Source organism: Garra rufa, chromosome 21 (genome assembly GCF_049309525.1).
Source record: "Garra rufa chromosome 21, GarRuf1.0, whole genome shotgun sequence".
In the NCBI taxonomy this organism is placed as follows: Eukaryota; Metazoa; Chordata; class Actinopteri; order Cypriniformes; family Cyprinidae; genus Garra; species Garra rufa.
In genome coordinates this window covers 22,400,044-22,424,431 of record NC_133381.1, presented here as the reverse complement: position 1 = coordinate 22,424,431, position 24,388 = coordinate 22,400,044, and the positions used below count along the sequence as shown (strand labels likewise).

The 24,388-nt window shown below is 35.1% G+C and overlaps 2 protein-coding genes across 3 annotated transcripts in view; both read left to right on the top strand.

Moving 5' to 3' along the window:
• The first annotated feature begins 738 nt into the window (after positions 1-738).
• mis18bp1 (MIS18 binding protein 1) lies at positions 739-15,959 on the top strand. Its single transcript, XM_073827259.1, has 18 exons — positions 739-1,382; positions 1,458-1,547; positions 1,670-1,768; positions 4,281-4,382; positions 5,326-5,612; positions 5,751-5,824; positions 6,009-6,130; positions 6,212-6,302; positions 7,580-7,692; positions 7,914-8,080; positions 8,209-8,284; positions 8,363-9,626; positions 10,427-10,596; positions 14,169-14,308; positions 14,433-14,575; positions 15,014-15,092; positions 15,209-15,260; positions 15,376-15,959. The coding sequence occupies exons 1-18, from the start codon at positions 791-793 to the stop codon at positions 15,480-15,482; spliced, it is 3,768 nt and encodes a 1,255-aa protein (XP_073683360.1). The 5' UTR covers positions 739-790; the 3' UTR covers positions 15,483-15,959.
• A 3,345-nt stretch (positions 15,960-19,304) lies between these two features.
• heatr5a (HEAT repeat containing 5a) overlaps positions 19,305-24,388 on the top strand; it is a 53,505-nt gene continuing 48,421 nt past the window's right edge. For both annotated transcript variants that reach the window (XM_073826877.1, XM_073826876.1), the window contains exons 1-4: positions 19,305-19,433; positions 22,405-22,613; positions 22,877-23,088; positions 23,204-23,312. In XM_073826877.1, coding sequence (XP_073682978.1) covers positions 22,488-22,613; positions 22,877-23,088; positions 23,204-23,312 — 447 coding nt within the window. In that variant the 5' untranslated portion in view covers positions 19,305-19,433; positions 22,405-22,487. The remainder of the gene's footprint in view (positions 19,434-22,404; positions 22,614-22,876; positions 23,089-23,203; positions 23,313-24,388) is intronic.

Here is a 24,388-nt window from a genome sequence, read left to right as displayed (position 1 = left end):
ACTTTTGATTAGTAGTATATATATTAGATTTTGTATAATATATTTTTTTTATTTATATTATATTTTAAGTTCCTGTGTCATGGCTGGGATTGGGGTAACATGGAATTACAATAAACGACACAATATTTTCTAATCGGTGTAATAAACAGCAATGTGTTACGGTATGCTTTTTTTGAACCAATTCAACGATCTGTCCGAAAGAACCGATTCGCTTAAATGAATCACTACTCACTTCCTAGTAACGTTATTGACGGAAGTGACGCAGTTCTCACGCGACGCAAGACGTTAGCCGCGCTTTATCCGGGAAAATTCAAACGAGTTTACATGGTAAGTGAGTCGTTTTTTAAGTAAACATAGACTTTAATGTCACGTAATCAACTATATATCGTGCTGAAACTTTGTTTCACTTACTGATGTGTAATCGATCATTTTACACGGATTTGTCGACCGATAAGTGTGCACAGGGTTAACATTATTTTCGTTTTCGCTTAAGTACTTTACAGCCAGACTAAGGCTGAATTTAGAGAAGTGTTTATAGTTTAAATCGATTAAGAGGTTTATTTCATTACTGATGCTGCGTGTTATATTAATACAAGACATGTGCTTGATTTTTCCAATTTTATAGACGAAAGACAATCTTTATAGACGAATCAATCTCTAACGCTGTTTGTTTAGCTTCTTGCGTTAATTATATTTTCCCCTTTTTAATCTTTCAGGATTTTGATGCGATCATGAACCACCATGGGGCTGTAAAGATTTAACGTTAGTCTGGCTTTCCTCTAATACAACAATGTACCATCCACTACAAGAGTATTTAATAGCTCCTGAAGCCCCTAAGTCTGGTGACATGATCACTCCAGTCAAATCCATCCCTAAAGCAGCTCACAATTGGGTAACAGGGTCAGGCAGAAAAAATTCAAACCGAGATTTGTTTGTTATGAACTCCACTGCACAGAATGCTGAAGAAAATTCCCCAAATATCCCTTGTGAGCTCAGCAGCATAAACGCCACGGTGGAAGTCCCCCTTCAAGACAAATCTGACCTGATGCTGAAGAGGTGCGCAGAGACGCCAGCAAAGATTTTTGCAAGAATGAAAGCAAAAGTTCAGAGACAAAATACTGCAGGGCATGGGGCAGCCTCTGATCATGTAAGAAACCAAGAGATGTGTGCCATTATCCCCTCGAACCCTGTAAACCAGTGTTCACAAAAGAGTAACGCCAACCAGGAGACATATGTGTTAGCCCTCTCACCTCCACAGTCGCCGAGTGGAGAAGCACAGGCTGAAGAAATGGATTTACCACAAGGCAGTTATTCCAGCAATCTTCATAAAGTGCCTGGAAGACAACACGAAACCTTTAATATGGAGTCAGAGTCATTTATTGGTTAGTACTCCATTTTTTTCTGGTGTTATATATTGTAGTAAAATAGTTCAATTAATTTCACTTTTCTTTTTCTAGAACCATATGTTTTACTTGAGAACATATCTGAAGAGATGTTATCTGAGATGAAAGCAAGCCGAAAGCAAATGCCTGAGAACAGAAACAGACGTATGATTTTAATGCTTTGTTTTAGTAATTGCTTACTTTTAGTAATTGTTTGGCATTTTAGAACTGCTGTATTCAGTGCAAACTGATAAATTTCTAAATCTGTTTGCATTTGGTTATATAAGAACCTTGTGTGCTGTTGGAGAAGGTGGTTCCTGATGAGAGTTTAGCCCAGCTTCGGAAACCCATCACTTATGTCAGCAGTTCAAAGGACAGAAATAGAGGTTTGATGTTTAATTTCACCCTTTATTACTCATAAAATTAGAATAGTTTAGAATAATGTTTATCTCTAGATATGAGTCTTGTTTTAATGACCTTGGTCTGTTTATGATGACAAATTTATTCAGAAACAACTTACAGAATTTGCAAAATGTTAGTTAGTTTACCAAAATAAGAGGGATTGTACAAAATGCATGTTATATTTTATTTATTGCTGACCTGAATAAGATATTTCATAAAAGAGGTTTATATATAGTCCACAAGAGAAAATAATAGTTGAATTTATAAAAATAACCCTATTCAAAAGTTTACATAAACTTGATTCTAAAATACTGTGTTCAGTGTTTCCCCTACCATTATCTTAGGGGGGCCCCCCGCCCCCCTTGAATGTCAAGTTCATTTTATTTTTGATATAGCGTCAGATCACAATAGAAGTCATTAAGGTTATCTTTCCTATAGAACAGGGCTATACATTGTTCTTTTATTAAACAAACTAAATTGCCTTGTGTTATTTATCTTATTTACACGAAGGCATGTCATTTCTGTCTTTACATGATCGCGTGTTTACAATGTCTCATCTGCGAAAACACAGACGGGATCGCGGACTCCATTCATAAAAACCGAATCTACTATAGCGCGAAATGCCACGTAAATTCGTCGATTTTTGGATTAATAAATCAAAAGTTGGTCTGTTACTTCGTTCAAATCGCGATATGGACTAGTGTCTGTGAAAACTGAAATGCAAAAAGACTGTTTCAATATGAATCCTGCATGCTCCGTTTGCCTCTGTATGTATGAATGATGGAGACGCGCTTTTACTACACGCATATACTGAAGCACACGTGACGCTCCCGCTAATTTTGGGCATTTGCATCTCGCATGAACAGATAAACTCAATATCCAAAGCTGCTGTGAGTGTCACTTTTACCGTTTCATTTGAGAAAACTAGCATCATAACATGCTGTACACACACAGAAACTTCAAGGCAACCTGTCAAAATAAAAGTAACATGTAACAGAACATTAGTCTTGTATTACTTTTGTACAGTATAATGTAGTTGTTTATATATTCCTATTTAAATAATTGACATGAAACAATATATATGATAAAAATAAATATAACAAGATTAACCACTTAATTGTAGAAAAAATACTACAATTATTATTTAAATGTTAAATTATTATTATTTATTGATTTTAACAGTAAACCTCTGTTTGTTTGCCAAAAATTAAAAGGGTTTATTTTTCATTTGATTAAAAATAAATAAATGTTTATACTTTTAATTTGATTATGAGAAAAAAATAATACACACAAGAATTAAAAAAAAAAAAAAAAGCAAAAGTTGGTAGAGCCCTATTGTTCAAAATGTTAAAATAGAGAGTTTTGGACTTATTTTTCCACTGAATAAGTCTATAATAATGTTTTCGTTATTTCACAAAGTAGGGTAAAGTACCGGGGGAAAAAAAGTAACGTTGGCTACCCCCCCCCCCCCCAACACTGGAAACCTTGGGGAAACACTGGTGTTGTTACCTGAATGATCCACAGCTGTGTTTTTTTTTTTTTTTTTTTTTTTGTTTAGTTATAGTTGTTCATAAGTCCCCACAGTTAAACTGCCTGCTGTTCTTCAGAAAAATCCTTTAGTCCCAGAAATTCTTTGGTTTTTCAGTATTTTTGTGTATTTGAACCCTTTCCAACAATGACTGTTTGATTTTGAGATCCATGTTTTCGCACTGAGGACAACTGAGGCTCATATGCATCTATTACTGAAGGTTCAAACACTCACTGATGCTCCAGAAAAAACTATGCATTAAAAGCCAGGGGTTTAAACCTTTGAACAGAATTAAGATGTGTACATTTTGCCGAAATACTATATCTTTTCACTTAGTACTGCCCTTCTGAAGCTACAGAATATACTTACATGTTTCCCAGAAGAAAAAATAAGTTAAATTTATCTTGACCCGGGCAAAATAAGTTAAATTTACCCTGATTAACCCAAATTAAAAAAGTTTTCACCTTTTGCTCTTAATGCATCATGTTTCCTCCTGAAGCATCGGTGAGCGTTTGAACCTTCTGTAATAGTTATATTTAAAGTCCCTTGTTTGTCCTGAGTGTGAAATTATGGATCTCAAATTCATACAGTCATTGTTGGAAAATGCTGAAAAACCAAAGAATTTGTGGGATCTGAAGGATTTGTCTGAAGATCAGCGGGCAGTTTAACTGTTCAGGACAAACAAGAGACTCATGGACAACTATCACTAAACAAACAAAAAAAAAGGAGTTCTATTAATTTCACTTTTCTTTTTCTGGAGCCATATGTTTTACTTGAGAACATATCTGAAGAGATGTTATCTGAGATGAAAGCAAGGCAAAAGCAAATGCCTGACAATCTTTATAACAGAAACAGATGTATGATTTTAATGTTTTGTTTTTTTAATTCCTGTTGTTTGGAATTTTAGAACCATTGTAATCAGTGCAAACTGATTAATTTATAAATCTGTTTGTATTTGGTTACTTAAGAACCTTGTGTGCTGTTGGAGAAGGTGGTTTCTGATGAGACGTTAGCCCAGCTTCAACGGAAACCTATCACTTACGTCAGCAGTTCAAAGGACAGAAATGGAGGTTTGATGTTTCATTTCACCCTGTATTACTCATAAAATTAGAATAGTTTAGAATAATGTTTATGTCTAGATATGAGTCTTGTTTTAATGACCTTGATCTGTTTATGATGACAAATTTATGCAAAAACAATCAGAAACACATACAGTTGAGGTCAGAATCTGCAAAGTGTTAGTTATTTTACCAAAATAAGAGAGTTTATACAAAATGCATGTTATTTTTTATTTAGTACTGACTAAACCAACTATCACTAAACAAAACAAAAAAAAAAACAGCTGTGGATCATTCAGGTAATAACACAGTATTAAGAATTAAGCGTATGTAAACTTTTGAATGGGGTCATTTTTATAAATTCAACTTTCTTTTTTTTCTTGTGGACTATATGTAAACAGTACTAAATCAGTACTAAATAAATAATCAGTACTAAATAAAAAATAACATGCATTTTTTTATGTTCCCTCTTATTTTGGTAAAATAATGAACATTTAGCAGATTCTGCAAGGTGTATGTAAACTTTTGACCTCAACTGTAACTCCTCAGTTCTCATTTGTCTATTATTTTCATATAAATTTATATGCACTGGAAGCTTTTTCTGAATAAATCTTATTCTATTTTTTTTTACAGATTTTTTTACAGGGTTACAGATACAGATTTACTGTAATCTAAATCAGTGTTGCTCAACTCCAGTCCTTGGGGCCCACTGCTCTGCACATTTTGTATGTCTTCCTCATTTAAGGCACCTGATTTTGATCATCAGCTCATTAGAAAGATTCATGAACTGAACTGAGTGTGTCAGACTCAGAAACATACAAAATGTGCAGAGCAGTGGGCCTCGAGGACTGGAGTTGAGAACCACTGATCTAAATAATTATGCTGAAGTAACTACCTTGGAAAGAACAACATGACACTGTTTATAACACATTATCTCTGTGTAATTTGATTGCAGGTGGTGTTGTATTTGGTGAGAGGAGCATTGCAGTAGAAAAGGAAAATGAGGAAAACCTCCATACAGACACGTCCTGTAGTCCAGCGTCTGATCCGTTTGGTCAGTCAGAGTCTCGGTCGGAGTCCACAGAAATGGTCCCTGGACTCCCTCAGCCCCATCATAATCTACTGGATGATCCTCTTCTGCAGCTTTCTCCTCGGGTGTTGATCCCAAGAAAGAAAGTGTCTGTTTTTCAGTCAAAACAACAAGCTAGACAAGCAGACGTAGCTCTAGACGAAGAAACCAATGTACGTTTAAAAAAAATATGTGTTTATTTCATAATGGTTTTTAAAATCAAATGCAAAAACGTGATTTGGCGGTTTTAAATTTGTGATTGTAATCTGTATTTTAGGATCAGTAGTTAGTACCTTGTTTTTGTCTTTTAGGTGAGGGGGATTCATTTAAAAGACTGGGTTTTGAAACTACTCAACAAAGATCTTGTGGTTGACGGTATTCGCATGTAAGATATCTGCTTCCTACTTTCCCCCCTTTACTTTTATCTTGACTGATTTTGAAGACATGGCAATGTTTTGCTTGTGCTGTATTATAGAATCAAGTGAAATGTTCACTGCATTATGTCTTTCATTAATCCTCCATAAAGTTGTTTTATGTAGCTCTAAAATGGTTTAGTTTGATGCATACAGAGATACTATGATACCTTGGCACAGCAGTTTTATCATTGAAAGAATCTCAAGCAATGTTCTCAAGACATCATCTGGCAGAACCTACGTCCTTGTTGGGAAAATGGCTAACCATCCCAATTCATGTAAGAAAACGCTTTTTACATCAGGTTGCATTACTTGAATTCTGTTTATTTTACTTCACAATTTTTTTTTAACTCTTACAGCGTTTCCATCATGGTTTTTGAAGAAGTTTCTTTTTGGGTTTCCAAAAATGTGGAAGGAGTACCTGGATCAGTTTTTGAGTGGTCATACGGGGTAAGTAACCTCAACTCTGTTAGGTCATTTATCAAATTATGAAAAGAAACTAAATTTCATTTAAGGAGAAGTTCACTTCCAGAATGAAAATTTACTCACCAGCATGTCATCCAAAATGTTCATGTCTTTCTTTTTTTCTTTGTAAGGAATATTAAGGTTTTTGAGGAAACATTCCAGGATTTTTCTTCTTACAGTTGACTTCAATGGTAGCCAACAGGTTAAAGGTCCAAACTGCAGTTTCAGTGCAGCTTTAAAGGACTCTACACGATCCCAGCCGAGGAATAAGGGTCTTATCTAGCACAACAATCTGTCATTTTCTAAGAAAAATACAAATTGATATACCTTTTAACCACAAATGCACATCTTACTCTAGTTTGACCTCATAAGCCTTGTTCAGACTGTCAGCCCAAATCCGATTTGTATGCAAATCCGATTGAATTCCGATCATATTTATGTAGTCTGAACAGCAACAAACTACATGAAATCCGATTTGGTCAAATCCGTTTCGAGCTACATTCGTATGTGGTTTGGAATCCTATTCAAATCGGATTTCTGCTTTTTCACGTTTTCATGCCCCGTAAAACGTAAACACGTCAGACGTTTCAGTGGAAAACATATACGCACCTCTTTGAGTTTTGAAAACAGGCAGAGACGGCAGCACAGAATAAAGTCGCACATTCCAGCTTCCTGCGTTTCTGCCGCTGCTTTAGAAGATGAAATATAATCCAGCGCGACGGCAACGTTGTCATATCGCAAGACTGCATCTATATTGCAAACTATATTGCTGTTATTGTTGTTTTTAGCGTTGGCATAATAACGCAACTGCATTGCCTTAAACCAACGCACATTCCGTAAAACGAAAGAGCGCTTATGGACACACAAATCGGATTTGAACAGTTGCGATATGACTGTGTGGACAGTCAGTTATTCAAATCCGATTCTATCCAGATCCAGGACAAAATCGGATTTGGGCTGACAGTCTGAACGAGGCTAAACACTACGTAATCACGCACATGTGAAGGCTAAAAAGTAACCATGGTTAAAAAGTATATAAACCTTTATTTTTTAAGAAAATGACTGATCGTTTCGCTAGATAAGACCCTCGGCTGGGATCGTGTAGAGCCCTTTGATGCTGCATTGAAATGTTTTCCTATTTCTTTGCGACTGAAGAAAAAAGATTACCATCTTGGATGACATGGAGATGAGTAAATTATCAGGAAATTTTCATTCTGGAAGTAAACTTCTCCTTTAAACAATTTTGCCTATTTTTGTTTTAGACCTCAGAAAAGTCAAAAGGACAACAGTGTTGTGAAACCTACCGATGCTAAAAATCAACAGGCCTCTAAAAAGTCAACATCCAAACATCCCAAAATTCAGGCGATTGTAACATGTGAGTATAACATTTCAACAGGAAAGATGGCATTTAAATCATTTAGACAAATCTGTCTGAATGATTTGTTACTGAATCAATATTAATTAACTGATTCATATATTGTCTAGTGATGTCAGAATCAAGAATGTTCAGGAATCCCAGTTCAGATGTTTAGTTTTAATTTTGTTCATCCCCATAGGTTTGAAACAGTCAAACTAATACATTTTTTCGTGGTACAGCTCCCATCACTCCTACTGACAGCATTCAGCAGGGCAGTGGAATAGTTTCCCGCAGTGGCCGACTCATCAAACCACCACTGGAATACTGGAAAGGAGGGAGGATTGTTATGGACTCTGACATGAATGTCACTATCCATGAGGACTATTCTACTTCACTGCTGTCTACGGTACTCTTCTCATTTCATTCAGCACCACAAACAATGTCTTTGATCTCTAGTGGCATTTACGGGGACTTTTTATATTGTTATGGTGCAGGTGGGCCATTTCTTAAATTTGATGTTATTTTTCTTTCCAGCCAAAGAAGCCAGTAACTATGGCAACATCGCAAATCACTGAAGAACAATCATCCAGGCCTGAAACTCTGGGAAGAGGTGTGCATTGATAACATGTGCTTTTAATCACAGTTGTTTTTCTGTTGCAAGTTTTCACATTTGTTTGTTTTTAAAAAGGCAGGCGAAACACATCTAGCAGTGAAGATGAACTGTCAGTGCCAATGAGGAGAATCAAACAGCGTTCCAAACCCCAAAGAAAAGTCCAATCTCAGAGCAATTCACCTCCAATTGAGAGCACAACACTGAATAAACCACCAAGAGCTCAGAAAGGACCTCTAGTTATGGCCCTCGGCTCTAACTCCGGTCATGCAGTGAAACAAAAAGCTATTCGACCTCAAAGAGCCTCTCTGAGAAAGCAACAGTCAGGAGGAGAGGAAAACGCAATGGGTTCAGAGTCAGAAATGATAGAGAACACCGAGGTTGATTCAGTGAGAGATGGAGCAGTGTCATATGATGAGCAGGAAGCAGGCTTTGAGAATGTTCCAAAGACAAAGCGCAATAGCAAGTCTTCCCAAAAGAAAATTCAGGATGAGTCACAATCCATAACACACGACAACAGCTCCTTACGCCGCAGTGCTCGGATATACTCCAGAGCCCAATACTCTACTGACTCAAACAGCTCATTTGCATCTCCAGACCCTCCAAAAAGGCAAAGAGGAAAAGGGTCCACAAATCACAAACAACTAACAAAACCTCATAAGACTGAGACCTCTCAGTCTCTGAACAGTCATAAGGAACAAAACGAACAGGACTCTGTGAGACATTCTCGTACACCAAAAAAGATCTTGCGGAGATACTCAGATGATGTTTTGGTAGGAGATTCTATTGATTTTCCCACAGATGAGGATGAAGAAAGAAGGCGACACGACAAGAAGCCTGCAGACCGCAAACGGCTAACAAACCCGCTTAAGACTGAGAACTCTGTGGTGCAAGAGTCCACCAGTCATGAGGAACAAAATGAAAAGGACTCTGTGAGACGTTCACGTAGGCCAAAAAAGGCCTCGCAGAGATACTCAGATGATGTTTTGGTAGGAGATTCCATTGATTTTCCTACAGATGATGATGATGATGGTGATGAAGAGAGAAGGCGACACAACAAGAAGCCTGCACGTACTTTATTGAGGACAAGACAAAGGAAAGCTAAGTCTGAATTTAAAACAAATAGACACCGTGCGTCCCCAGAGGACATGCATTCTGAGCACTCAGAGGATGAGGAAAGTGTTCAACATGCTGTTTCAAAAAACAGAAGATCAAAGAAATCCGAAACAGGAAAAGCAAACACTAGAAACAAAAAGCCACAAACAGAAAGCAGCAATGTGAATGAACAACATGAGCTATTGGATGGAAAATGGACTGAAGAAGAACTACAAAAACTACACGAGTAAGCTTTAATTCTGAATGCCATTACAAGATTTTTTTGAGATTTTATTTGAGATTTAAAGGGTTAGTCCACAAAAAAAATGAAAATTCTGTCATTAATTACTCAGCCTCATGTCCTTTCAAACCTGTTGAGACCTTTGTTCATATTCAGAAATTATGATATTTTTTTATGAAATCCGAGAGCTCTCTGACCCTCCATAGACGGCAAAACAACTGAAATGTTGCCAGGTCATCGGTAAAATAGGTGATGTGACATAATGGGTCACACCTGTAATTTTCGAAGCTATGAGAATGCTTTTTGTCCGCAAAGAAAACAAAAATAATGATTTTATTATGGAGACTATTACGATGCATGCTCATGCTTTCTCTAAATGTAAACAATGCATGCACGTTGTTGGGATGAGGAGGAGAAGAGATGTTGAATAAAGTCGTTATTTTTGCTTTCTTTGCTCACAAAAAGTATTCTTGTAGCTTCGTAAAATTACAAACAAGGACTATTTTACCAATGACCTGGGAACATTTCAGTTGTGTCTATGGAGGGTCAGAGAGCTCTCGGATTTCACCAAAAATATCTTAATGTGTCTTGAAGATGAACGAAGGTCTTACAGGTTTGAAACGACATGAGGGTGAGTAATCAATGACAGAATTTGAATGTTTTTTGGCGAACTAACCCTTTAGGTTTACTTGGTTTTTCACCCTAGTTATTAGACGTTCTAACTATTGTTTTACAAATTCACATCATTAGTTTGAATGCATGAAATGTAGATCGATCATGATAGTACTGTGCATCTCTCTGGGCAGGGCTGTCAATTCATTACCCAAGCACAAGAGCGGTTACTGGGCACACGTTGCGTATATTGTCGGCACTCGTTCACCTGAAGAGTGTCAGGAACAATATAATTCCAATCAGAAGACCAACACAAGACCCAGAAAAAAAGCACAGAAGAAACCAGCAACATCTGAGGAGCCAGGTTTATATCCTTTACTGTATAATTTGAAGGGTTATAACCATTTTTACAAATTGTGGAAGTTTTAAAAGGGTCAGCAGATGTTCATTTTCCACAAGTTGATATGATTCTTTAGGGTCTTGATAAAAAAGTCTATAACATACTTTGGTTAAAATTTCTCAATGGTAGTGAAAAACAACACTTTTTTTACCTTGTCAAAAACAGCTCTGTTCACAGCGAGCCGTTTCAGTGCATGCCCCTTTAAATGGTAATGAGCTCTGCTCCCCCACACTCAGGGTTTCCGCGGGGTCTTAAAAAGTCTTAAAAAGTCTAAAATTTAAAAATCTAAATTTTAGGCCTTAAAAAGTCTTAAATTCGCTGTTCTAGGTCTTAAATAATTTTACACAGGTCTTATTTTTCCGATGTCCATGTAACGCTACCTCTAATGCTCATTTAAATTCTCTTTTTGTTGTTTCCGTGGTGTTGTAGTTCTTTATTTCACTATTTCAAATATAATTTGCTGTATTTAAACTACAAATGAGACCAGCATGCAATAGCCAATCAGCTTTCTGTTAATGGCACGAGTCTCTCTCGGATTGTACCGCAGAAGTAAAATGGATTTAACTTTTTAGCTTTGGGGAAGTGCAAGTTCAGCGATACTTAGCTTGAAAAAACTGAATATAGGGCTTGGCTAAGGCCAGTTGCTAACAACTGTAGATTTTTTTCCTCCCTCTGTGGAAGTAACTGCGTCTTCAGACAGAATCGCAGTAGCAGAATACAGGTCAAACTACCTTTTTCTGTATATAATGTTCTCAATTATAATAATAATAAATATAGGTCAAGCTAGCTGACCGCCAGCCTTCGAGATACTTTTAAAAATTTTTTTTTTTTTTTTTTTTTACTTGCCCGACCGAACAAACCGCCTAATTAAAACTGAAGTGACAACAGCAAAAGTGACTAGCAAAGCATCGAAAGGCAAGAAATATTTATATTTTAATACATTCAACGTAAACAGAAATTGATAATGGATGGTGTATTTCTGGTCTAGTGACATACTTTAAAACAAATGAATGTAACGTTAACAGCACTCTAAAGAAACACACTGAGGTAAAAATTTAAAATGTATAACGTTAGTTTATTTATAACATGATATAGTTCAGTAATATATCAAGTGAGCTTTTTGCTGAATATTCTGACAATTATAAATGTTACATTGATTTTAGTTCAATAAACAAGTAGTTAGTCTAGTAGTTACTTACATATTAGACAAAATATTTTCACTGTTCTGTTCTGTTTCACCAACGAAAATAGTTCCAAACAAGGATCGCAGCAGAAGTATTCTCCTAGCAACATTTTGCTATGATTCAGCGTTTTGCTCGAATCAGTTGAAGTAACTCGCTCATGAAGTGACTTACCGCCACCTGCTGGTAGTTTAGTGTGTTTAAAAGTATGCCTCCACACCCAACATTTCTAATTTATATATTTATAAATCAATAAATGTATTTAAAACATTAATCTCACTTTTAATTTTGCAGTGTAAATTGTGTAATCTCACTGCTAACAGCCATTTAGAATTTATTAATAAATTCATAAAATAAATTTCAAAGGTAATGCATACATTTCAAAAGAAAAAAAAAGGCCTTTATAAAGGTAAATCAAATATGCAGATTTAAGATGTAAAAGCTAATAGAGCACTGATGAAAATATTGTTTTTTACATCAGATATTTCTAGTGGTACTTTTATGGGGATATTTTGTGTGGAATAGTATCTATCTGCTGATATGAAAAGTTCACTGTATATCATAGTAATAAATTTAATTTATGACAGCCATGAAATTGTTTACTTTTTACATTAAACACATTAAATATTACATATATGCATGTAATATAATATCTATTTCCATTACAGGTTTCGGTCTTAAATTTCATATAAGATGGTATTAAAAAGGTCTTAAAAAGTCTTAAATTTCACTTGTTCATATCTGCAGAAACCCTGCACACTGGGGTGACAACCAGTTCTATAACAGACTGTAAACTTTATAGCCGCAATTACAAAGATACATAAAAAAAAACCTTATACTCAATTCTTCTGTAAGTGAAGCTGGATCACCAATGATTCTCATGAACATACACACTTTTAGGTAGATTAGGGATCAGCACATTCCATTCAAAAACGAAAGTAATCCTCTGCATGTTCAGCGGCTCAAATGTCAGGAGTAAATGACAAATGATACGTTCATTATAGGGATGCACCGAATGTTCGGCAACCGAATAAGCGAAAATTCCAAATAAATTATACCGAACAATGACGTGATCAAATAGAGGCGCACTCTAATGCAGCAAACATGTCGGCAGTGTGGAACCATTTAAAACTGTCCGAGAAAGATGCAAAAATTATTACAAGCACCGACAGCACAAGACTGTTTAGTACTGCATCGCATATCTTCCATGAGAAGAGAAAGGGGTGGTGTTGCTGGTTACTATATGATGACTGAAATCACAAAATGGCCTTAAACCATAAGTAAATAAACTACAGAACGTTGTCTATTACATGCACAAATTGTATTTATTCTGACAGCGCTGCACGAGCTTGTTAGCCAGGGTTTAAAGTCCAAAGCAACAATCTGCATGATGAGAATCATTCATAAATCTGCTGCTGTCAGCAAAAAGTAATTCTTGCGGGTTTCCGCCAAAATAAAAGTCTTACTGTTGTTCTGTAAAATAAAATAAAAAAGTAACACAAAAATAATAACAAACATTACAACAGTTTTATTAATACATTTATTATAACCTCTGCTCAGCAAGGCTGCATTTATTTGTACATTAAAAAAACACGTGACTGATTTAAGAAGGGGGTCTTAAAAATGGCCAAAGAATATTATTTTACTAGCTAATTTTAAGTTAAATTACACATTAGGCTATAATGTGTACTATAATGTTAAAAATGTTCAGTGTTAAATATTTTAAAATTGTTGTTTTGTAATTTTTTTTTTCTTTGAAAAGCAAGACAAGACTGTAAAAAGCAAATATTGGCTATTCAATTTGTGCAATGGTGAAAAGAAATTGGCAGAATACATGGGGGGGGGGGGGGGGGAAATATGAAAAACCTTCGGCCCAGTGTGTAATTTTGTTCGGCTTCTGCTAAGAATTTTCATTTTGGTGCATCCCTAGTTCATTACTTCCAACAACAAAACACCTCAATTGCTTAGGAGACATTCTTGTCTACCTCTGCTCCAGAAAAAAAAAAAGTTGAAACGATGGCGGACAGTTTACAGCTTTCTCAGGGTAGGTCTGTGCTAAAACTGCAGTGTCAGCGAACAATCGTGGGAGGGGCCTGTGCAGAACTATGTCACACTGCCAAGAATCTCAGAACAGCTTAATCTTAAAAAGCGATAATGATTTATGGGGATTAAAAAAAAAACCCACACATTTTACTTATCATTATAGGGTGGTTGTGTACACACACTGCCAACACACATTTGTTCAAACAGCATATAAAAGTGAATTTTGCATCCAGTGACCTCTTTAACTGCACATTTTGCAATTGAAAAGGTCTGATCTTGTTTTGTTTTGTTTTTTTTGTTTTTTTCTCACAGGAAAGGAAATAGTTGAGATAACCGCTAAAGCTGGAACACTTAAAAGGAGACAGCAGATGAGGCATTTCTTGGACCACATGCCCAAAGATGACCATGATGATGTGTTTGCCAACTCACCAATGCACAATAAACAAATCAAGGTGCTTGTTGTTGATTAATTTGGAGCCGCGTGACCTGACATAGACCTGATAAAGCCCCCTCTCTGAATGATACCATATCTTGTCTATACCCTAAGAAAATCTAACTCAACGTTGTCTTCTGTAGTTGCCTGTTTTTGCTGCAAATGGGGATGTTGAAGACTTCAGCCTGCTTCAGAACCCTCAGACGCCAAGTTCTAGCATTTCTACTACTGCTAAAACCCCTCAGTGTCTGCACATCAGCCCAGGAATGCTGGGATCTATCAACAAGTATGCTTTCATCTCGACTGCCAAAGCTATATTTAGTGGGTGGTTGCTGAGTGCACTCATCAGGCTTATTGCCTGATTTTAGATATTTTTCAAAAATGCAGATGTCTAATTTGGGTCTTTGCATCCACATTTCTAAGAGGTTTAAGGGTTTGGCTTTTGGTCTCATCCGCATCCAGCTATTTTTAGCTGTGCAAAACAGCTTTTTTGCAGCTTAATATTGCAAATAGGCGTGTTTTACCATATTTTAATGTGTTATCTTAATTATGAACACACTATGGTTCGAAGCACAAACGGTTTTGCCGTTTAACACACGTTATCATCATTCTCTTTATATCCCTATAGCGGCTAATGAACCGGAAGTCTAGCCCATAAGCTTACTTCCACATTGAAGAAAAAGGTGGATAAACCAAAATTTTTTTTTTTTTACTTTATTTTAAGGAATAACATGGACAAGTACATTTTCCATCTTCAGAAGAACCAGAAGGGACGGAAACGGGGCAAAAAGGCTGAACCAATGGTAACCAACTCAAACTCTTATCTTTGATCTCATTTCCATAAGCAATACAACTGCAACTGCCTTATTGATAGGAACATGTTTAATTAATGTGATGATGCAATATTTTTCTTGTGTAGGAAAAGCTTATGCCAACTCCAGTAGGCAAGAAGGCGCTAAAGAGATGTGTCGGTATGCAAAAACTCAAACATGCTACAGTGTATTGAGTAAAAAAAAAATCTGTTTATTAATGTTATTTTATTTTATTTTTTTCCCCCCCTTTCATCCCCCCCTGTGTTTTCAACAGCTGAAGATGATGACTTTGTGGTGTGGAATATGCTGTCAGATAAAGATATCCCATCCCAAGATGATGACAGTGACGAGGAGGATGATTATTTTATGGAATACTGCTGAGTTTCATTATCATTGATTAGCATTTGTAAAATTGGTCTTAAATCGGTTAGTTTCAGTGTTGTTAAATCACATTATTTTACTATTTTTTTAACTTCTACTTTTGCCGTTTTAAGTGCGTTTTGGTTTGTCAAACACCAGTGCTCATGAAATGTTTGCTAGCTCTTGCTTACAAAACAAGTCAGATGAAGATTTTTAATTTGCATTGTTTGGCCAGTTCATCTAGAATACAGTGTTTATCACTGGGTTGTATATTTTGTTTTATTTGGAGTTCATAATCTGTGGATGTTATACCATAATTCTAATGAATGAGGATAAACAACTCGGTATAAAGAAATGCAAAAGAAACAAGTTCTAATTCCTCTGGTGTGAAAGAAACAAGTTGAAAATTCCACATTTTATATTCTTTTATTTGATTATATTGTAAATAAATATATAAGCAAATACAATGTATGATCAAATAAAATGGTTAAAACTTAATTTTTGTCCACCAGTTTTACTCAAGTATGCTGTGCTAGCAGTTAATTCATGTCTTTCTGTGATGTTTCTTCATGTTCTTTATAAATATGTTTTTGGAAAATTTCTATTGATCTTTTGGTTTTCTTCTGCATTTGAAATGCTGGGCGAAAGCATATTAACAATTAATGCCTTTATATTTTAATCTTTTTATCCCTAAACTACACTTCTGCTCACCAAGCCTGCATTTATTTGATCTAAAATACAGCAAAAGCAGTAATATTGTGAAATATTTTTACTATTTAAAAATGTTTACATTTTCAGCATCATTACTCCAGTCTTCAGTGTCATATGATCCTTCAGAAATCATTCTAATATGCTGATTTGCTGTTCAAGAAACATTTTTTATTATTATCATTGTTTAAAACGGTTGAGTACATTGTTTTAGGGTTTTTTGATGAATAGAAAGATCCAAAGATCAGTATTTGAAATAAAAAGCTTTTGTAACAGTACGCTATACTTTAACATTACGCTATACTATACTATTACTGCATTCAAAAGCTTCAGAGTCAGTATAATTTTTTACAAAAATTATAGAAATGAATACTTTTATTTAGCAGTTCTAGACTAAAATGTAAGTCTGAGTTGTTTCAACTGAAATAAAATTGCACAGTTTGATTTTAAAATATATCAGTGCCATTGTTTTGTCTTAAGATGCACACCAGGGGGGTGTTCCAAAAACCAAGTTTACCAAATAAGTCAGGCTTATTTCAGTTAGTCTGACTTATTTTGAGCCAAATCAATTAACAATAAGTCAGACTAACTGAAATAAGCCTGACTTATTTGGTAAACTTGGTTTATGGAACACCCCCCAGTAATGTTTTTTGTAAGCATGTTTATAAAAATAACTTAATTGTCCTAATTGAACTATGGTCTAATCCTGGCTTAGCCTAAACCCTGTCTGTAAAAAACCGGGCAATAAAGTCAGAATTCTGAGATTAAACTCGCAATTGCGAGATATAAATTCAGAATTCTGAGATATAAACTCGCAATTGCGAGATATAAAGTCAGAATTACTAGATATAAACTTAAATTTGCGAGATGTAAAGTCGGAATTCTGAGATATAAACTCGCAATTGCGAGATATAAAGTCAGAATTCTGAGATATAAACTCGAAATTGCGAGATATAAAGTCAGAATTCTGAAATTAAACTCGCAATTGCGAGATATAAAGTCAGAATTCTGAAATTAAACTCGCAATTGCGAGATATAAATTCAGAATTCTGAGATATAAACTCGCAATTGCGAGATATAAAGTCAGAATTGTGAGATATAAACTCGCAATTGCGAGATATAAAGTCAGAATTCTGAAATTAAACTCGCAATTGCGAGATATAAATTCAGAATTCTGAGATATAAACTCGCAATTGCGAGATATAAAGTCAGAATTGTGAGATATAAACTCGCAATTGCGAGATATAAAGTCAGAATCCTGAGATATAAACTCGCAATTGCGAGATATAAAGTCAGAATTCTGAAATTAAACTCGAAATTGCGAGATATAAAGTCAGAATTCTGAAATTAAACTCACAATTGCGAGATATAAATTCAAAATTCTGAGATATAAACTCGCAATTGCGAGATATAAAGTCAGAATTCTGAGATATAAACTCGCAATTGCGAGATATAAATTCAGAATTCTGAGATATAAACTCGCAATTGCGAGATATAAAGTCAGAATTGTGAGATATAAACTCGAAATTGTGAGATATAGTCAGAATTCTGAGATATAAACTCGCAATTGCGAGATATAAAGTCAGAATTGTGAGATATAAACTCGAAATTGTGAGATATAAAGTCAGAATTCTGAGATATAAACTCGCAATTGCGAGATATAAATTCAGAATTCTGAGATATAAACTCGCAATTGCGAGATATAAAGTCAGAATTGTGAGATATAAACTCGAAATTGTGAGATATAGTCAGAATTCTGAGATATAAACTTGCAATTGCGAGATATAAAGTCAGAATTACTAGATATAAACTTGAATTTGCGAGATGTAAAGTCGGAATTCTGAGACATAAACTCGCAATTACGAGATATAAAGTCAGAATTCTGAGATATAAACTCGAAATTGCGAGATATAAAGTCAGGATTCTGAAATTAAACTCGCAATTGCAAGATATAAAGTCAGAATTCTAAAATTAAACTCGCAATTGCGAGATATAAAGTCAGAATTACTAGATATAAACTTGAATTTGCGAGATGTAAAGTCGGAATTCTGAGATATAAACTCGCAATTGCGAGATATAAAGTCAGAATTACGAGATATAAACTCGAAATTGCGAGATATAAAGTCAGAATTCTGAAATTAAGCTTGCAATTGCAAGATATAAAGTCAGAATTACTAGATATAAACTTGAATTTGCGAGATGTAAAGTCGGAATTCTGAGATATAAACTCGAAATTGCGAGATATAAAGTCAGAATTGTGAGATATAAACTCGAAATTGCGAGATATAAAGTCAGAATTACTAGATATAAACTTGAACTTGCGAGATGTAAAGTGGGAATTCTGAGATATAAACTCGCAATTGCGAGATATAAAGTCAGAATTGTGAGATAAAAAGTCACAATTTTTTTTTTATTCAGTGGCGCCATAGTTCTTCGACTATTCATCAAAGAAACCTGAAAAAATTCTACTCTACTAGGTGTTTTCAACATAATAATAAAAACTGTTTTTAGCAGAAAATCTTAATATTAGAATGATTTCTAAAGAATCACATGATGCTAAAAATCCATCTTTGAAATCACAGTTCATGGCAGTTTTAAAATATATTAAAATTGAAAACAGTTTTTTTAAATAGTAAAAATATTTCAAAAGGTGAATGTTTTTTGCTGTACTTTGGATCAAATAAATGCACGCTTGGTGAGCAGAAGAGACTTAAAAAAAAAAAACTTGACTGGTAGTGTAAATTATCAATGTTAAAAAGTTTTCTTGCACCAAAACCTTTTACATAAACTTGTTCCACCCTCTCTTTGAACAATAGAATTAATAAAGCTGTTTTTAAAACTGTAATGTAACTTGAAGTGAATAACATTGCTTATGTTTGTTGGTATGTTTTGGAGTCCTACCTTGTTAAATCCTGCCTAAATAGGTCGCTATGCTACAACGTCCAGCTTGGTATTCTTATATATAGGCAGCTATTGTATAATGCAGGTAAATGTAGCCTCAGGAAATTTATATAATAGCCACAAAAAGGTAAACAGCCATGTAGTTTTTAGACAGAGCCCGTTTGAAGAACGGCAGTAGGGTGTTTGTCCCTCTAGCGGTCAGTCACGTTCATGGTCTCTTTAACGTGGCTGCGCTTCACAGTTTGACTCGCACTTTCATGCAAGCAGATGTCTTTGAGGAATTACACACAAACAGTCGACTTGAACAAGGATATACTTTTCTCACTATCGTCCCCCCGACATTACACTTGATGGATTTAGCAGGTAAAACACATTTTCCTCACGATACTTTTATTCCAAAGACAGTAAATCGCTGCTTCTAAAGATTTATCTCGCTAGCATGTCAGAGAATTGGTTAGCATTGGATAAAAGCTAGCGTTCGGCTAAAATACCTAACACTTAGTAAATCATTGACAAGTAGAAGTCTGTTTTAGTTTGTGACGTATGTTTAGATAAAAACAAATGTTAGAGAATAACTATCTTTGTGTGAAGTTGGCAGCAAACCGAGTTAGCCGGGAGTCCTGTCCATTTAGCCTGGAGTCATCATCTATATCAAGAAATAACATCACACTTTAAAGACTTGTTTATGAAAAAATGTGTTTATTTGTTTATCCGGCGTTCAAACAGGTTTGTTTGATTGTTTTATTTGATTAGAAAGTTACAGGTTAGCATTAAACACTTTCATAATCATGTGCTTTGTTATGATTAAATTCACATTGAAACTGAATATAACAAATCTAATTCACATTAGAAATTCCAGTGCAGCTTAATAAACCTGTAAAACAAAAAGTAAAGGGTCTTGTTCCAGACAGCCTGTCTGACTCATTATGGACCATCCAACAACCCCAAAATAATTTCACTTTCCCATCCCATTTTTTTGGTTTCCCTGACAGGCTATTTGATGTCCTTATCTCACCCTCAATAATCTGGTTTAGTAGTTGAGATCCATTTATGGTCTTCTTTTAGTCACTTTAGTTGCATGATCTTTCCAGACTGCGCAGACTCAAGAGGACATAATGCATAATTCATAGCGGTGACTGTATCATATAACTTTAAAAGGTACTTTTGGGAACAAGGGAAGTGCTGTTTATAACAAACCCTCTATAAAATGTCATGTTCACGCCCTTTTGTGCATTCAGATTAAATGTAGAAGTTATGCAACAGGACGTGTAGCAAAATTCTTATCGGTAAATGCAGATATGTAGAGTCATATCAATTGCACCAGTTCCTTTTTACAACATCCTATGTAAACCAGAGGGGATTTCAATCTTTTAGATGGCACGGATCCCCAAGTGTGATCATCCTTTGCAAGGGACACCCCATTCTTAAAATGAAAAGGATGTACTTCATGTTTCATGTACTGTGAAAAATAAATAAGTATGCAAAAAATGTTATTTGAAAATTATTTACACTGCCAATCAAAAGTTTGAGATCAGTAAGATTTTTAATGTTTTTTTTAAGATGAATAATATTTCTTATGCTCATCAATGCTGCTTTTTTTAAATCAAAAATTTGTCACATGATCCTTCAAAAATCATGCTAATATGCTGATTTATTATCAATGTTGAAAACCTGCTTAATATTTTGGGGAACCTGTGATATTTTTTCAGGTATCTTTAATAAATAAAAAGTAAAAAAATAACAGCATTTATTTAAAATATAAATCTTTTAAAACAGTAATGCAATAATGCCATTTAAAGGTTTGTGGTCAGTAATTTTTATTTATTTATTTATTTTTTTAATAAATTAATACTTTTATTTAGCAAATTGATACAAAATGATAGCAAAGACTTATATCGTTAACTACAAAATTCTTTTAAACTTTTTATTCATCAAAAAAATCATGAAAAAGAATCACAGATTCCAAACAAATATCAAGCAGCACAACTGTTTCCAGCATTGTTAATAAAAGTAATAAATCAGCATTTAGAATGATTTGTGAAGGGTCATGTAGCAATAGCTGATGAAAGTTCAGCTTTATATCACAGGAATTATATTTTAATATATATTCAAATAGAAAACCATTATTTTAAACTGTAATAATATTTCACAATATTACAGTTTTTTTCCTGTATTTTTGATCAAGGAAATGCAGCCTTGATGAGCATAATAGAATTCTCTTAAAAAAATCGTACAGATCCCATACTTTTAAACAGCAGTGTAGTACTAAACCATTTAAAAAATTATCATTACGTGAAAAAAATAATCATTTACAGAAATAAATTATATATTAAAAACCTTATTTTTTCAGCTAGTTACGATTTAGTTTTGCTTAAAATAGTTAATGACACTACCAGTCAAAAGTTTTTGAACAGTAAGATTTTTAATGTTTTTTTAAGAAGTTACTAAACCTGAATTTATTTGATCCAAAGTACAGCAAAAACAGTAAAAAAAAAAAAACAGTTTTCTATTTGAATATATTTTAAAATGTAATTTTAATTATTCCTGTAATCAAAGCTATTTTTTCAGCATCATTACTTGACATGATCCTTTAGAAAACATTCTAATATGCTGATTTGCTGTTCAAGAAACATTTATTATTGCTATTATTAATATTTAAAACAGTTGAGTACATTGTTTCAGGATTCAGGAAGAGACAAAGATCAGCATTTATCTGAAATAAAAAGCTTTTGTTATTGTACACATTCAATAATTTTTGTCTTTTTTGTTTTTTTTTTTGGGGGGGGAATTATAGAAATTAATACTTTTAAAGCAAGGATGGTTTAAATTGCTAAAAGTCATTTATAAATGTTACAAATAATTTCTATTTCAGATAAATGCTGTTCTTTTGAACTTTAAATTCATCCATTCTGCTGTTTTCAGCATATATTAATAATATTAAAAATAAATAATTTGTAAGCAGCAAATCAGAATATTAGAATGATTTCTGAAGGATCATGTGACTGGAGAAATAATTCTAAAAATTCACAGGAAATAAATTACATTTTAAAATATATTCAAATAGAAAAGTTTTTTAAATAGTAAAAATAGTCTTGGATCAAATAAATGCAGGCTTGGTGAGCAGAAGAGACTTAAAAAAGGCATTTAAAATCTTACTGTTCCAAAACTTTTGACTGGCAGTGTATAATTGAAATAAAAATGGGAAAAACTATGTACAGTAGACATTTTAAAACTTTAACTGAAATGAAAAGGAAAACAGAAAATATTGTTTATTTGATAATTGTACTTTTTAACACTGTTTTTCTTTAAAGTGTAAACTTGTGGTTTATTTCAGGTAGGATGGAGGTGTCTGTAATGTGAGGGGTTCTGCAGTCAAGGTCTCAGGTGAAAAGCCAGAGAGGAAGAAGAGACAGAAAGATGGAGCAGGCTCATAGTTTACTCCTGAACGAGGAAGCCTGCAATCAGCTACGGGAGCACCAGAGGGCCGAGTTTGTCTTCGAGTGGCTGCGCTTTCTCAAGAAACTACTCCCTGCCACAGACCGGGTGAGTTGAGGCCGCTGACAATAAGCTCTCTGTTTGAGAAGAAACGCTTCTGTCTGTCTCTCTCTCTCTCTCTCTCCTGAACATAAACACAAGCAAGCCTCTCTGAACAGACTCCCTGATTATTTGCCTTTCCACCGGCTGTCTCTCAGCCTGGAATGGACTATTGATGTGTCTGTCTGTTTCTTACTGGTACAGTGCCAGGAAACAGCAATTAAAGAGCGGCGCTCAACTAAACAGTATGTCGGCGTGTACTTGTGTGGCAGGCTGATGTGAAACAGAACCAGAAACGCCTGGTGGAGCAGCTGACGGCGGTACTGACGAGTTCTCCGGGCCCCCCGACGCGATTGCTGCTGGCACAATGTCTGGCGCTGGTCTATCGAGTGGGTGACTCCCTCACGTCCAGCCTCACTGTGGACCGCTGCAATGACATCATCCGCAGCAAGGATGACTCGCCCAGCTTCCTGCCTACTCGACTGTGAGTGTCATAAATCTGTACCCTACATGCACGCATCACGCACACCCACCGCCTGCACTGCAGATGGGCTTCAGCTCGATCTTCTGCCAGTGACGTTACTTATTGCTCCCTACAGGGCAGCTGTGGCCTGTTTGGGTGTGCTGTATGAGCAACTGGGCCGACTACTCATCAACTCATTCAAAGAGACCGTGGCAAACCTTCTGAAAGCCATGAAGAGCGCAGAGGTACGTGTGGCTGCACAGCAGTGTGTGATTAATAAACACAGAGATGTGACTGTACTTTACTGTGAAAAATCACACATTTTTGACCAGTAATTTGAAGGACAGAGAGGTGATTCAAGTGTTTTCAATCATCACATGTAGCATTTTTTTTTTTTGTTCATCGCAAAAGCTTAGGACGTGTCAGTTAACAGATGAAATACACTGTCGTTAAAAGTTTTGGGGCCAAGATTTATTTTTTAATTCTTATGATTTAAGTTTATTATATTTATCTGTTCACATCATTATTTTTTTAAATTTCTGTGCCAAAACTGGACAGAAATCTCACTCAATTTAGCAACCCGTCATTTGCATGACATCACAACGATAGCAAATGGCAAGGATCCAGTGATCCAGTCAATATACAATGGTCAAATCAAGTCCCGCTTTACCTTTTTTTTGTTGTTTTTTTGATTAATTCGGAATATGCTTACCAAGTCTGGATTTTTTCAAATACAGTAAAAAAAGAGTAATATATATAACAGTTATATACAGTGTTTGCCCTGCCATTATTTTAGGCAGGGCAAACACAGGGCAAACACCCCACCCCCCTTGAACGTCAAGTTAATTTTATTTTCTATATAGTAGGGCTGTGCAATTAATCGCAATCGCAAAAAAATCGCGATTTAAGCACATGCGATTTCTAAACCGCACAAGGCTGCGATTTTATCTATCCCCCCAACAGCACCCCCGCCCCCCTTGAACGTCAAGTTCATTTTATTTTCGATATAGCGCCACATCACAATAGAAGTCATTTAAGGTTATCTTTCCTATAGAACAGGTCTATACATAGTTCTTTTATTAAACATACTAAATTGCCTTATGTTATTTATCTTATTTACACTAAGGCATGTCATTTCTGTCTCTTCATGGTCGCGTGATTACAATGTCTCCTCCAAGAAAACACGGACTGGATCGCGGACTCCATTCATAAAAACCTAATCTACTATAGCGCGGAATGCCACGTAATTCGTCGATTTTTGGATTAATAAATCAAAAGTTGGTCTGTCACTTAATTCAAATCGCGATATGGACTAGTGTCT

Excerpts from the sequence above, each read along its gene's own strand:
- mis18bp1 (XM_073827259.1), top strand. The coding sequence starts at position 791 with ATGTACCATCCACTACAAGAGTATTTAATAGCTCCTGAAGCCCCTAAG. Across the intron at positions 4,383-5,325 it reads TTCAAAGGACAGAAATGGAG|GTGGTGTTGTATTTGGTGAG; the intron begins GTTTGATGTTTC and ends ATTTGATTGCAG. Across the intron at positions 6,303-7,579 it reads TTTTTGAGTGGTCATACGGG|ACCTCAGAAAAGTCAAAAGG; the intron begins GTAAGTAACCTC and ends TTTTTGTTTTAG.